Source organism: Tauraco erythrolophus, chromosome 8, assembly GCF_009769465.1.
Source record: "Tauraco erythrolophus isolate bTauEry1 chromosome 8, bTauEry1.pri, whole genome shotgun sequence".
NCBI lineage: Eukaryota > Metazoa > Chordata > Aves > Musophagiformes > Musophagidae > Tauraco > Tauraco erythrolophus.
In genome coordinates, this window is record NC_141472.1 from 31,926,079 (window position 1) to 31,938,990 (window position 12,912).

The 12,912-nt window shown below is 44.8% G+C and overlaps 1 protein-coding gene across 2 annotated transcripts in view; it reads left to right on the top strand.

Moving 5' to 3' along the window:
* The window catches only part of SLC15A2 (solute carrier family 15 member 2), a 41,104-nt gene that overhangs the window by 13,668 nt on the left and 14,524 nt on the right, over positions 1–12,912 (top strand). For both annotated transcript variants that reach the window (XM_086615643.1, XM_009987332.2), the window contains 7 exons: positions 3,252–3,329; positions 5,959–6,041; positions 7,274–7,360; positions 7,692–7,781; positions 8,134–8,178; positions 10,379–10,411; positions 11,483–11,571. In XM_086615643.1, the coding sequence (XP_086471769.1) occupies positions 3,252–3,329; positions 5,959–6,041; positions 7,274–7,360; positions 7,692–7,781; positions 8,134–8,178; positions 10,379–10,411; positions 11,483–11,571 (505 nt within the window). The remainder of the gene's footprint in view (positions 1–3,251; positions 3,330–5,958; positions 6,042–7,273; positions 7,361–7,691; positions 7,782–8,133; positions 8,179–10,378; positions 10,412–11,482; positions 11,572–12,912) is intronic.

The window sequence follows — 12,912 nt, forward strand, 5'->3', positions numbered from 1 at the left end:
ATTTAGTCCCTGAGTCTTGCTGCAGTTACTTCATTGTATCTCAGCGCCTAGAAGCCAAGGGGATTGGCACGCTCTAAATACAGGCACAGGGGCAGAGCAGCAGGCTATGGGTGCCTGGGGACAGGGACAAGGTAGCCTTCACACTTAGTAACAATTTTTTTCATTCCGTCCCTTGGCCTCCAGGAAGCTTTCTTTGTTCAGAGTGGTTATTTTAACAGGCCGTTCATTTCACAAGGCTGTGGGCAGTTGTGCTTGTCTCATACTTACAGTGTGCGTGCGGCAAAGACAAATGCTGGATCTCATGTTCTTTCACTCACCAGTGTCCCCAGATCAGCATTCTAATTGGAAAGGGTGTTTGCTCAATGTCATTGGTGAGTCGATGCAAATCCAGTCCCCTTCAAACACCAAAACCTGTGCCAAAATAGCCAAGCAATAAACTAGTTGCAATATGGAAATGAGGTGAAGAGGATGGGGAAAGAGTAAAATTTTTTTGTGAAAGCTTTTTTTGGAAGAGCAAGAAATGCAGTTCATAGACATTTGGCAGAATTTTGTAGTATATACTTCTGGATAGAGAAGCCCAACTCATTTTGCATGTAAAAAGTTCAGTGTGTCCATAACATCTCACTGCCAGCTTTGCTGGATTTCAGCTAATTTGCTGAAAATCAGTAAATAAATGCTATGCATGCACACAGCTATGCAGCTGACCATGATTGCCCAGGGACAACAAACAGGAACAACTGAAGGCTTCATGAGTTGGTTTCCTGTTAAGTATGTTGGCTTATTTTAGCCATTTTGTTATTGCTCCATGTAAGAATGCAGTAATTTGTAGCCACTGGCATACAAACACAGACCCCACTGCTGGCTTGCAGTTTGCAACTGGACTTCTAAATTCATGTGGTGTGAGAACTGACCTGGTCCAAGAGGCGCAGGATTTCAGTGAGCCATAGTTCAGATCAAGCAAAACCACATTGTAACAAACCTGGCTTCCTAATGGGTTATTGCAAGACCAGACATTTGGAGCAGGCTGCCTCTAGTGAGATTGGGAAGGTGGTGAGAAAAGGAACTGGAGTGTTAACACTAATCATAGAATCGTAGATTGGTTTGGGTTGGAAGGGACCTCAAAGATCATCTAGTTCCAATCGCCCTGCCATGGGCAGGGAAACCCTCCACTACACCAGGTTGCCCAAAGCCTCATCCAACCTGGCCTTGAATACTTCCAGGGATGGGGCATCTACAACTTCTCTGGGCAACCTGTTCCAGTGCCTCACCACCCTCTGAGTGAAAAATTTCTTCTTTATATCTAATCCAAATCTGCCCTCTTTCAGTTTAAAGCCATTGCCCCTTGTCCTATCACAACATGCCCTTGTAAAAAGTCCCTCTCCAGCTTTCCTCTAGGCCCCCTTTAGGTACTGGAAGGCTACAATAAGATCACTCCGGAGCCTTCTCTTCTCCAGGCTGAACAGCCCCAACTCTTTTAGCCTGTCTTCATAGCAGAGGTGCTCCAGCCCTCGGATCATCTTCGTGGCCCTCCTCTGGTCCCCCTCCAGCAGCTCCATGTCCTTCTTGTGTTGGAGACTCCAGAGCTGAGCGCAGTATTCCACGTGGGGTCTCACGAGAGCAGAGTAGGGGCAGAATCCCCTCCCTCGACCTGCTGGCCACGCTTCTTTTGAGGCAGCCCAGGATACGGTTGGCTTTCTGGGCTGCCAGCGCACATTGCTGCCTCATGTTGAGCTTCTCATGAACCAGCACTCCCAAGTCCTTTTCCTCAGGGCTGCTCTCAATCCATTGTCTGCCCAGCTTGTACTTGTGCTTGGGATTGCCCTGACCCACGTGCAGGACCTTGCACTTGGCCTTGTTGAACTTCATGAGGTTCTCACAGGCCCATCTCTCCAGCCTGTCAAGGTCCCTCTGGATGGCATCCCTTCCCTCCAGCGTGTCCACAACACCACACAACTTGGTGTCATCTGCAAACTTGCTGAGGGTGCACTCAATCCCACTGTCCATGTCACCAACAAAGATGTTAAATAGCACTGGTCCCAGTACCGACCCCTGAGGAACACCACTCGTCACAGGCCTCCACGTGGACATTGAACCGTTGACCACAACTCTTTGAGTGTGACCATCCAGCCAATTCCTTATCCACCAAGTGGTCCATCCATCAAAACCATGTCTCTCCAGTTTAGAGACAAGGATGTCGTGTGGGACAGTATCAAATGCTTTGGATAAGTCCAGGTAGATAATGTCAGTTGCTCTTCCCCTATCCATCAATGCTGTGACCTCATCATAGAAAGCCACCAGATTAGTCAGGCAGGATTTGCCTTTAGTGAAGCCATGTTGGCTGTCACCAACCACCTCCTTATTTTCTATGTGCCTCAGCATAGTCGCCATGAGGATCTGCTCCATGATCTTGCCAGGCACAGAGGTGAGACTGACTGGCCTGTAGTTCCCTGGGTCTTCTTTTTTTCCCTTTTTAAAGATGGTAGTTATGTTTCCCCTTTTCCAGTCAGCGGGAACTTCACCAGATTGCCACGACTTCTGAAATATGATGGATAGTGGCTTAGCAACTTCATCTGCCAGTTCCCTCAGGACTCGCGGATGCACCTCATCAGGTCCCATGGACTTGTCCACCTTCAGGTTCTTTAGATGGTCTCGAACCTCATCATCTCCTACAGTGGGTGGTTCTTCATTCTCCCAGTCCCTGCCTTTGCCTTCTGTGACTTGGGCTGTGCAGCTGGAGCTCTTGCCAGTGAAGACTGAGGCAATCCTGTGCTCCCACATATTTAGTAGGGGTATTGGCTTCCACTTTGTCCTCTGTAGGTTACCATGAAATCAGATTCAGGTTTTTGGCTCAGTAACTCCTGCAGCTGGCACGAATAACGTGGAAACACGGTGCTTGGTTATTTTGATCTAGGCAAATACAGAATGGCTTCAGGTTATTTTAAATGTTGCGGGTTTTTTCCCAGTTACGTTCCTACTACTTCTTCCTACCTATTTGTCTGCCCCCTCCATTCTACCATTCTCATCAATATCCCATTATCAGCTGCTTTTGCTGGCAGACACTAACCCTGCTTCCAAATTGTCTTCCTCAAGGGAGAACAACTGTTTCAAGGAGATTCAATTCACAATGTCAAGCACCAGCAAATAAGATTTAAAGCCAGGGGAAGTGACTGATTTAGGGTAAGCAAATCAAAGGCCCCAGTAACATAAGTCTGACTGTAATGGGGTGCTTTTGTTTCTGACTTCTTTTTCAGGGGATGTGAAATGTTTTGGAGAGGATTGTTATGCACTGGCATTCGGTGTCCCAGCAGCACTGATGGTGTTGGCTCTTGGTAAGTGGAAACAATAATGCTTGTAATAGGAGTTACCATTTTTGAGTCCATGGGTAAATGAGAAAAGGCACAAATGCTCTAGCTCTGAATGGATGCTCTGATTGGAAACGCAAGGGTTCAAGGTCATCCAACAATTCCACAGTTCAGAACAGCAAGAAAAATCCCTAGTTCACTTAGTGGTGGGCAGACAATGGTTTTACTGCAATCCTTTATCATGATACTGATGACAAGATGGTCTGGTGGATGTTTCACAATACAATTACCTTGCTCTATAAAGCAAAGGGAGACACCAAAATGATTCTCCTGATGGCTTGCAGCTTTGCCTGTGAGCAGGCTTGGCCTTTGAACTGCAATCCGAGCAGTCCTCAGAGTTCTCCAGTTTAGATAAGAGAAGCTTATACTGCTTCTGACCTTTCCACAGGCTCTTTGCAGCTTGGAGCCATCATTAATGGCTCAGACTTTTGCTTCAGAATCTGTGCACCACACAGAAATCTCGAAGGGAGCTGAATGAGATGTTACTTTATTCTGAGCTTTGCTCGGCTGAAGTAATTCCCACAATTACAGTGATAGCTTATTATTATGTTGCAATAAAAAGCTCTTATTGTCCGAGTGTCAGGAGGCAGCCGCAATCACCCTACTTCCTAAAGCTTGCATCTTAGCCCCATTAATGTACTTGCCAAGATTTCTTCTTCAACCCTTATAAAATTTCCACATTCTTACTGTTACTCCTTGGTAGCCAATACAGAGGACACCCCGTTAGCTTTAGTTTCACAGTTGCAAGCTGCTGAGGGGAGCAGTCCCCTTATTACACTGCATTTGAGAGGTTTTGACACAGCATGGGGTGACTTCTCATTCAGCTCATTAGCTTAATTGAGAGACCAAGCAACTGTGTGATTTCACCACAGCATCTGTGATTTGAAAAGTTTGTCCCCCAGAGAATGTGAATGTTGCTCTTTCCCCTCAAACTTCTATCAGAGAGAAGAATCAGAACACTGGAGAAATGTCATTAGGCCACAGCTAACGTTACAGCAATTTTTTCAAAAAAGTGCATGATCACGGGCCTGAGAAGCTTCTCTTTTCCCCTGTGGCCTGTTTGTATCAGTTTGAGGCAGCACAGGCTCTTCCGTGCACCATTGTGTGATAAATGTTTCTAGCAGGGTAGTAGTTGCCCAGGGGAAAATGGACGTGTAAATATTGCAGTTTTGGTGAGGGCATCAATCGAAATGTGTTTTTAGCTAGTGTCCTGCTGCCAGATTCCACGGCCTGCCTGGCAAAGCAGCTCTGTGTTCTTTTGTAACACACTGAAATGCTCTTGGAGGTGATATATTTGACTATGTGAGCAGCATGCATATCTGGAGAATATAGCCTTTCAGCCCTGACTGGCCGTCTCCCTATGATGATGGAAAGCAAGGACAGATTTAGAGGCAGAATGGAAGTCTTACAGAGCAAGGTTTTCTGGGCTGCTTCACTTTCGGAAAGATGGGGGAAGATTGATACTATTCAATTCCAAATGCCAAACCTAATGCAGGAGCCTCAGTTCCCAAAGGAGTCAATGGCATCACCAGAAGGTATTCCCGCAAACAACCTTTTAGAAACACCAGCAGGTCCACATGGAGATGCTAAAAACTAGGTAGTGCAGCTACCCACTCTGGGTGACTTTGAAGAAGTGTCTTTCACTGCTACTCACCTAAACTGACTTCAGAAGTCTCTGACAATTCTGCAAGTCAAAACTGGATGCAGAGGATCTTCACAGTCAGAAAAGAGAAATGGTGAGTTCCCTGCAGTATCCCAGGCCTCCTGTGTTAGGACAGAGGTGCCTGCCTTTCTCCACTGGCTGTGGACTGACCCAGACAATTGGATTAGTTTAAAACGTTGAGGTTGATTTGTTATATGGATTTCATGCTTAGCTTTTATTGTGCTTCTCCCTGATGACATCTTTGGAATTGCAATGTGCTCAGAGGCTCTCAAAGAACAGGACAAATGATATGTAATCAGATAGTCCCCTCTCTGACAGGATTTTGAAGCCTTAGTCCAATATTCTTTGTGCTTTGAGGGGGAAAACCAAGACAAAACAATATCTTAAATTGTATGTCTCTTCGTGGAAACCGTAAATGGAGGTAATTTCTGTTAACACCAGTGTGTCGTGCGGTGACCTTCATGGCAGTTTCCATTGAAATATATGTAAGATATAAGTACACAGAGCTCGTGTTGCATCTGGATTAATCCTCACATGGTTGCAATGACTCAGGGCTGATTTCCAATGTCAGGGGCAGGCAGCAATTCAATTGTATTTTAAGTTTAGTCTACAAAAAGTGTAGATTGGGGAATTTTTAAAGCTTTGATTCCCAGCAGGAATCAGATGTGGAGGTGCCTGTTGTGCCAAAGCAGATCATGAGAAGGTGGACCGTGTCTTCCTAGGGATCACACTGCCTCTTGTAGGATGTTGCATTTTCTTCCATCTGAAGACATTAAAGGAGTCCTATGTATTTATTTTGTTAAAACTGCAATACTGTAAGCTACAAGAGGAGAGGAGATCTGTTGAATACAGGGGTGGGTATCCTTCCCAGAAGCCAGGGCAGGATTGAGCCTCAGTCATGGGAATTCCCATTTGGATTATAATATTTTTCAGTTGTGTTCATTGCTGGAAGTGGACTGTACAGAAAAACGCCACCACAAGGGAACGTCTTACTTGAAGTGTGCAAATGCATCGGCGTAAGTGTGTGCCATTCTCTCTTTTTCATGTGTGACTCTGAGGTTGCAGGTCAGAAAGTGCAAAGGGAAAGGGGAGGTGACATTTGGAGTTCTGTATGCTGCTCCTGGATATCTTCCTGATGAGCTGTAAGGAATAAGAAAGCACATTTATGTTCTAGTTTGTTCTTTCAACATTTCAATTGTTTTTCCTTAGCTCTGTGAACTGTTCAGTTGATGTCAGTAGAACTACTAGTGGCAGATGCTGGTAGAGACTGAACTGAAAGGAAAATTCAGAAACTTACGGAGTATCAGATATATGACTCAATTATTTTCAGCTGAATAGTTTTACTGAGGTTTATCAGTTCAGCAGACAGTAATAGTACACATTCATATGATGCACATTGAGCATGTTCTTGTAAACGCAAGAAACACCTGCTGAAGTTGCATTATAGCCTTATCAATTATTTTTCATAATTTGTGAGCTGAATATAGTATATTAAAAACCACTCTCTTATTATTAGGTGGGTAACGATGTTTGTTTTTCAGGAAGCTGTTGCTAACAGCAGATGTTTCCTTTTTACCTGAGTTGAAATTACCTAGGACAGATTTACCTTGGGGAAACAAGCTGGATCTTAAAGATAGGCTTTCTAAGTGAAGTCTGCCACTCTTTTGCCAGAGTGGCTGTGTTCAGTGACTGGAGCACACAGCATGAACAAACAAGTTACAAATTCAGTGTCACTGATTTCTCCTCCAGTGAGAAACCAACTTGAAAGCTGGTCTAGGAGTGAATGAGGCATGGGCTGCACCAGAAAGATCTATAGAACAAGAAGGGAGTGAGAGTTCTGGTTTTGACTGTTACTTTGAATAACGAGGCATTTCCTCCCCAGCACAGTGATCAATTTGACAGGTGCTTTTTGGAAGAGAACTGAAGAAATTAGGTTTAAAGCTTTATCATATAGCAGGTTTTAAAGCAAGCATGAAACACTCTTTGGGAGCTAGTGTCAGATTTGTCTCCAAAAGACAAACCCATGAGGTAGTTCATTCCCACATTATACCTTTCATAAACGGATGTCACAGAAACTTCCCTGCAGAGAATTGGTCATAAAGCATCCAAACTGAGAATTTGGAAGTGTCCCGCAAACCCCTGCAATTTTCTGGCACTACATACATTTGGAGATGGGGAGGGCAGCCTTGAGTTGAGAATGTGACAAGGGCAGATATGCCACAAGGGAGTTACCTGTTTTTCTCCCTAGTTTGCTCTTAAAAACCGGCTGAAAAACCGCTCCCGTCAGATTCCAAAGAGAGATCACTGGCTGGACTGGGCATCAGAAAAATACTCGGTAAGCAATGCTCTACCTGGTAGATTTGGAGGGGGAAGGTGGAGACTGGCAGATAGACAGGGGAGAGAGTAAGACTGGCCTGGCTACACCACTCCTCACATGCACCGGGCTCTCATTTGTCCTGTCCCTTCCCACATCTGTACTTTCCTGACCCTTAATGGACAGTTTATGTGCTGCACTGAAATGCAGAGATGCAAATATATCCAATATCACAAATAAGTGCAATGAGTAACTGCCATGCAGAAAGAAATAGGAGCTCTCATGCTTTGTGGCTTGAATTACTTGTTGGCTTTTCACCCCTATCTTACCTTTTTGCTCATTCCCTTTACAGAAACAGCTGATTGGGGAGGTTAAAATGGTGACACGTGTTCTCTTCCTCTTCATACCACTGCCGATGTTCTGGGCCCTGTTTGATCAGCAGGTACAGTACAGTGTGTTGCAGGTCTGCCTGCCAGCCTGGGTTTGCACCCTCATCCTTCCAGGGTAACACCAAAGCGTCCTGGGGGCACAGAGTGCCGTGCTCCTACTAGGTGTCCAAAGGCTTGCTAAGACAGTACTCACCGTCACTACTGGCCATCCCTTCACAGTCCTGCCAGGTGTCTGGCACAGGAGGGTGAGAAAGAAGAAAGTGCCCTGCCTACTGGCAGGTGTTACAGGGAAGGGAAGGAACAGATGGGAAATAAGACCTCCAGCACTGTTGTCTTCTCTGTCCTCATGTTTTCTAGTCCCATAGGACATCTCAAAGGCTTCACAGCTGTCTGTTTTCTCCTTAGGGATCCAGGTGGACTTTGCAGGCCACAAAAATGAATGCTGATTTTGTAAGTACTTAATGTCACCAGGGCTGGTAAGACTAGTAGTAACATCACTGCTCTTGCTTTTTAACTGGAGTATCGCAGTACTAAGAACATCTGCTTGATGAGTCTGGGTGAGTTGCACTTTTAGTGATTAGAGCCAGGGGTTCTGTGCAGCCATGTTCAATTCATCACAGCACGCCTTGGCAAAGAGCGAGAACTGGGGAACCATCAGCAGCCTGCAAGGTCAGGAGTGCTGACCTACTGGCAACCAGTCGCTCTGTGACCTTGAGCAGGTAGGGTTTCCAGCCTGCTACCCCCAGTAAAGACAGAGAAGTCAGGGAAAGTTCACACAGCCCTTGTAAGGTGTAACTAGAGCTCTTATAGTTGTATGTTTCTGCTCTGGCTTACTTGGTGATACACTAATGAAGCCTCTCAAAACCAGCAGGAAGCTTGTGTATAGGGTAGAAATGTGATGAGGATTAATTAGTTAGCAGCCATAAAGTTCTTCAAAGATGTGAATGGCAAATTGTACAGGGTGCAGTGGCAGATAAATGTGGATCAGCTATCTACCTAAAGATGCCACCATATAGGGCTGGTTTCCAGACATGTGTCTTTTAACAGACCATCTAGATCTTACCTGTGGATGCTCACATTAGAATTTAGAATTGTAAATGCCCATTTTCCAGTTTAAAATTGAATTAAAGACGAAGATTTGAACTATTCCATGTCACCCCTGTTAAAAACTGGGCTCTCAGCGTGTGATACTCATTAGACTTAATTAATTCAAATGAGGCATGAAAAAGACTGCACCTTGGGTTTATCCACCTCAGAAAGACAAAACAATGAAAGTTCATGCAGTCTTTGTAATGTGTATCTAAAAACTGTTTTCTGCTGTTTTGCTCACATGCACTTAGTGATCCATTAGCAGAACATCTAAGAATCACCAGGCGTCACTTATTAAACTTTCCCTGGTGGAGAAGGACGTATTCAGAGCTTTTTTGTCACACCAACTTGGATAGATTTTTGGCTTGTGTTTCAGTCTCAGTCCCTCTCCACTGGTGAGTTGACCCAACTCAGGAAGGTGAGAATTAACTGCAACATTGGGGTGATCCCATCATTAGGCTTGTTAGAGTTCATGTTTGTAAAATTGTGTTTTTTTCCCTTCTGCAGACAAAGAGCTCAGCTAGGAAGTCTGGAGTTAAACAGGGAATGATTTAGCATGAGATGAAATATTTGAATGACATGTATAGTGTGCATAAAGTAGCAGGAGGGGATATTTGCCTGATATTTTCAGTTGTAAGACTCCTTTGCTGTGACCAGTGGTTTCCACTCTCCCAGGAGGCAGCTACTGGCAGAAACAGGCAGCCGTTCCAGATTCAGCTCAGGACAAGCCTGGCAGACAGGAGACAAACCCCTACAGCGCTTTCTTGGAAAGATATTATGATTTCTTCCTAATTTTTTTCCCCTTCTTCATCTTAATTTCAAACAAAAAGCCTTGCGTGGAGTTCAGACACCAGCCCCTCCCTGGAGACAGCTCATCGATCCGTTTTGGAGACTGGGATCCCTCCGTCCATCCCTGTTGACCTTGCCTAATTGTGGGGGCTGGGTATAGTGATGCAAGGGTGAGACACTCCTTACAGCCTTGAGGACTCTTGGCTCAAACCGAGAAGTCACAGTTGAACAGGTGACCAAAGCCTATTGGGTGGAATAGAGGGAAGAAAGAGGTGTTTGTGCAGCCCACTGGCTCAGGGACAGTCTTTTGTTATCCTTTTGGGGTGCTTGGGAGAAATGCCAACAGAACTCAGAGGCTCCTGAAGCTTGAGAGCACTCACTTGCAGGATTTGGCTTTTCCCATTACAGAAGCAAGGAGGGAGGAAGTTCTAAGTCCAAATCCCAGCTGGGATGCTAACATGGCCGTTCCTCCCCACTCACTTAGTTCCTGGCTCAGGCAGTCTGAAAGATGGGTCTCAGTACCTGTCATAGACTGTGTCCCAGCTGCAATATATCAAGGTCTGAGTGTTGCTTCTTCTGCAAAATGATTGTCTTAAAAAATGTCCTTAGATGACCACTGTCAAGGGCATTATGTCAGCTGCTAAAGCCAACACAAAGCATTTGAGGAAACCACCTTTGCTGCTAAAGCCTCGCCTGGACTGGTTGCTTGTGTGCCATGTGCACTGTTATGTTATGGTATTTATGAATCACTTGGAATATCTTTTCGTTTCAGGGAGTGTATGTCCTTCAGCCTGACCAAATGCAGGTAAAATATACTGTAGGGTAGGAAATAACCCTTATAAATATATTTTCTTTTTCTCTCTCATTTTCTCATGGGACCAGTGGCCTTTCTCTGCTTCTTTCAAAGGTAATAGCAGTGCTCCTGCTGACTGCTGTGGTGTGGTCTTCCTTATTGCTCACTAGCTGTTTTGAAAGCTTAGTCTTGGGGTTCAGAAAACCCCAAGGATATCCTAACATGCTTGAATCCTTGAATCCTGCAGAACAGTGCAGAGGTGTGGAGAAACATGCTCATACCATAATAGTTCTTGAACTAGTGCTGGCATATGGAGAATTCAAGCTGTGTCTCCTAACATGTCCCTGCTCTGGGATGAGCATTGTACATGAAATATGTTTCCTTCCTCCTTTTCCTGCAGGACAGATGAAAATGTGAAGGCTCCAAGACAGTGCTGTGGTGTCACAGTTGGTTACGATTCTTACGCTGAACAGCTCTAAAGAAATTCAAAGCTGTTCTGATCCCTGAAATCTTCCTTCGAAACTGAAACAGCATCTCTCTACCTGTTCTCCATCACTCTCTATTTTCTTGCTCTACCATTGCTGGCTGGCAGAAAAACTCTGCCCTCCCAGGAGAAACATCGTTCCTGGGGGATTACCAAGCTGTGTGCAAGTGTGAGAAATTCCCAGTCTCACAGAACACTGCCTGTTCCTCTGGGATTTTGCTGAAGTCCCAAGATGTTTCTATTATTGCTGATTTGTTGTAAGGTTCCACCACAGCACCAAAGGTCGTCTGCTCCTATTGTCAGTGGGTTTTTTACTTTTTAAAAACATAATGCTTTAATTCTCTCTTTGGGGAAATTGGGCCAGTGAGGCTTGCTTACCTCTTGGAGGGGAGGATATGAACAAAACGTATTCGTGCCTGTGAAAACTAAATAGCAGAAGCTGTCGGAGTGCAAACTACGATTATATTTTAAAAGGAGGTTTTTAAGTGTTTGTTCATGTCCTTTCTGTAATGGAATTATTTCTGGAGGACAGTGCTTTATGAGTTTAATTACTGAAAGTTGCTTTCTAGTCACTAAACTCCCATTCTTTTGTATTGCAGTTCTTAAATCCACTTCTTATTCTTGTCTTCATCCCAGTTTTTGACCTTGGGCTCTACCCCCTGATAAACATGTGCAAATTTAATTTCACGTAAGTACTTGGAGACAATGGAGATGCCTCAGTTCTTATTCTTTTGCAGCAAGTGTGCAGAATAGCTTTTAAGGAGAAGAAACACAAATTTCCACTCAGCCTTCCCAGTACTTGCCTCTACTTCAGCCCCAATAGGCAGCATCACCCTTTTCCATAGGCCCTGGAAATTCTAGAGGGGAAAATTCAGTGATGTTGGATTCTGCTCTGTACAGATTTTCCCTGAAAGCAGATACGAACTGCTCTTGAATTCCTCTTTGAATTTGATCAACTTGTTCTTCATCTTGTCTCTTGTATCACACCTAAATGTTTCTTTCTCTGAAAGGTCCCTGTGGGGCCAAATTCACTGTCCCATGTGGGCTACATGTGGTGTTGTGAAAGCAGTTTCCACACTAGAATCTGAACCAATGAGTAGGGGAATTTCCATATGGCCCAAGAATTTTCTTTCAAGTGTATATTAGCAAGACGTGCAGTGTAATAGGAGTGGATCTCCAGGTTGATTCTGAGACCCACTTTATGGATTTTGGGGGATTTTACTTTGGAGTATCTGTAGCCTGCCCCTGTGGATTGATGCCCTTTAGCAGTGGGAGTATGTTATGTGCACTCATGGAGGGCCTTTGTCAGTGCAATTTCAGCTGAAAGGAACCAAGTTTCCGTACTCCAGCACCACTTAACATGAACCACAGCATGGGAAGGGGTGGTGAGTGGGAGATTAGCTTAAAAAGCATGTTTCTGATCCAAACTAAAATGCTGGATAGAAAAAAACCACATAAAATGGAGACGGAAGGATCCTCAGAAGCTTACCCCTTCACCTTGCTGATCCTCTCCAATCATGCTGAATTACCTGCACCTAAAGACATATAAAAGACATTGTCCAGCCCTGCAGTGATGCCCTTTGGAGAACATCCTTTAGAAGCTGTGCTTCCCCATGCTACCTCAGTGTAAGCCCATGCCCTGATCTGAGCCCCAACTCGACAGAAGACTTCCTGCCTGATGACCAGTTCACAGACTAGTTCACCTGGCAGCTCAAACTCATGCACGGATCAGGACTGAATGACATGCTGTTGTCCCCCGGATGTCGGATACTAACAGGCTCCTGTCCAGGGTAGCTGTGGAAGTGGCCGTGGAAACACTGTAGCCTGCAAAGAGTTAACCTGTGTGGTTGCAAAAGTGTGTGCTACAAAATCCCAATGCAGCATTGAAGGTCAAAACCAATTTTTTATTACAAGATGCAAGCATTAAATGTTTTCTTATCCTGAGGCATGTAACTGAGAGATAGAATTTGGGTTCCTAATCTGTATTTCCCACAGCCCAGTGTATCTGGAATGTGAATCCAGACCATTA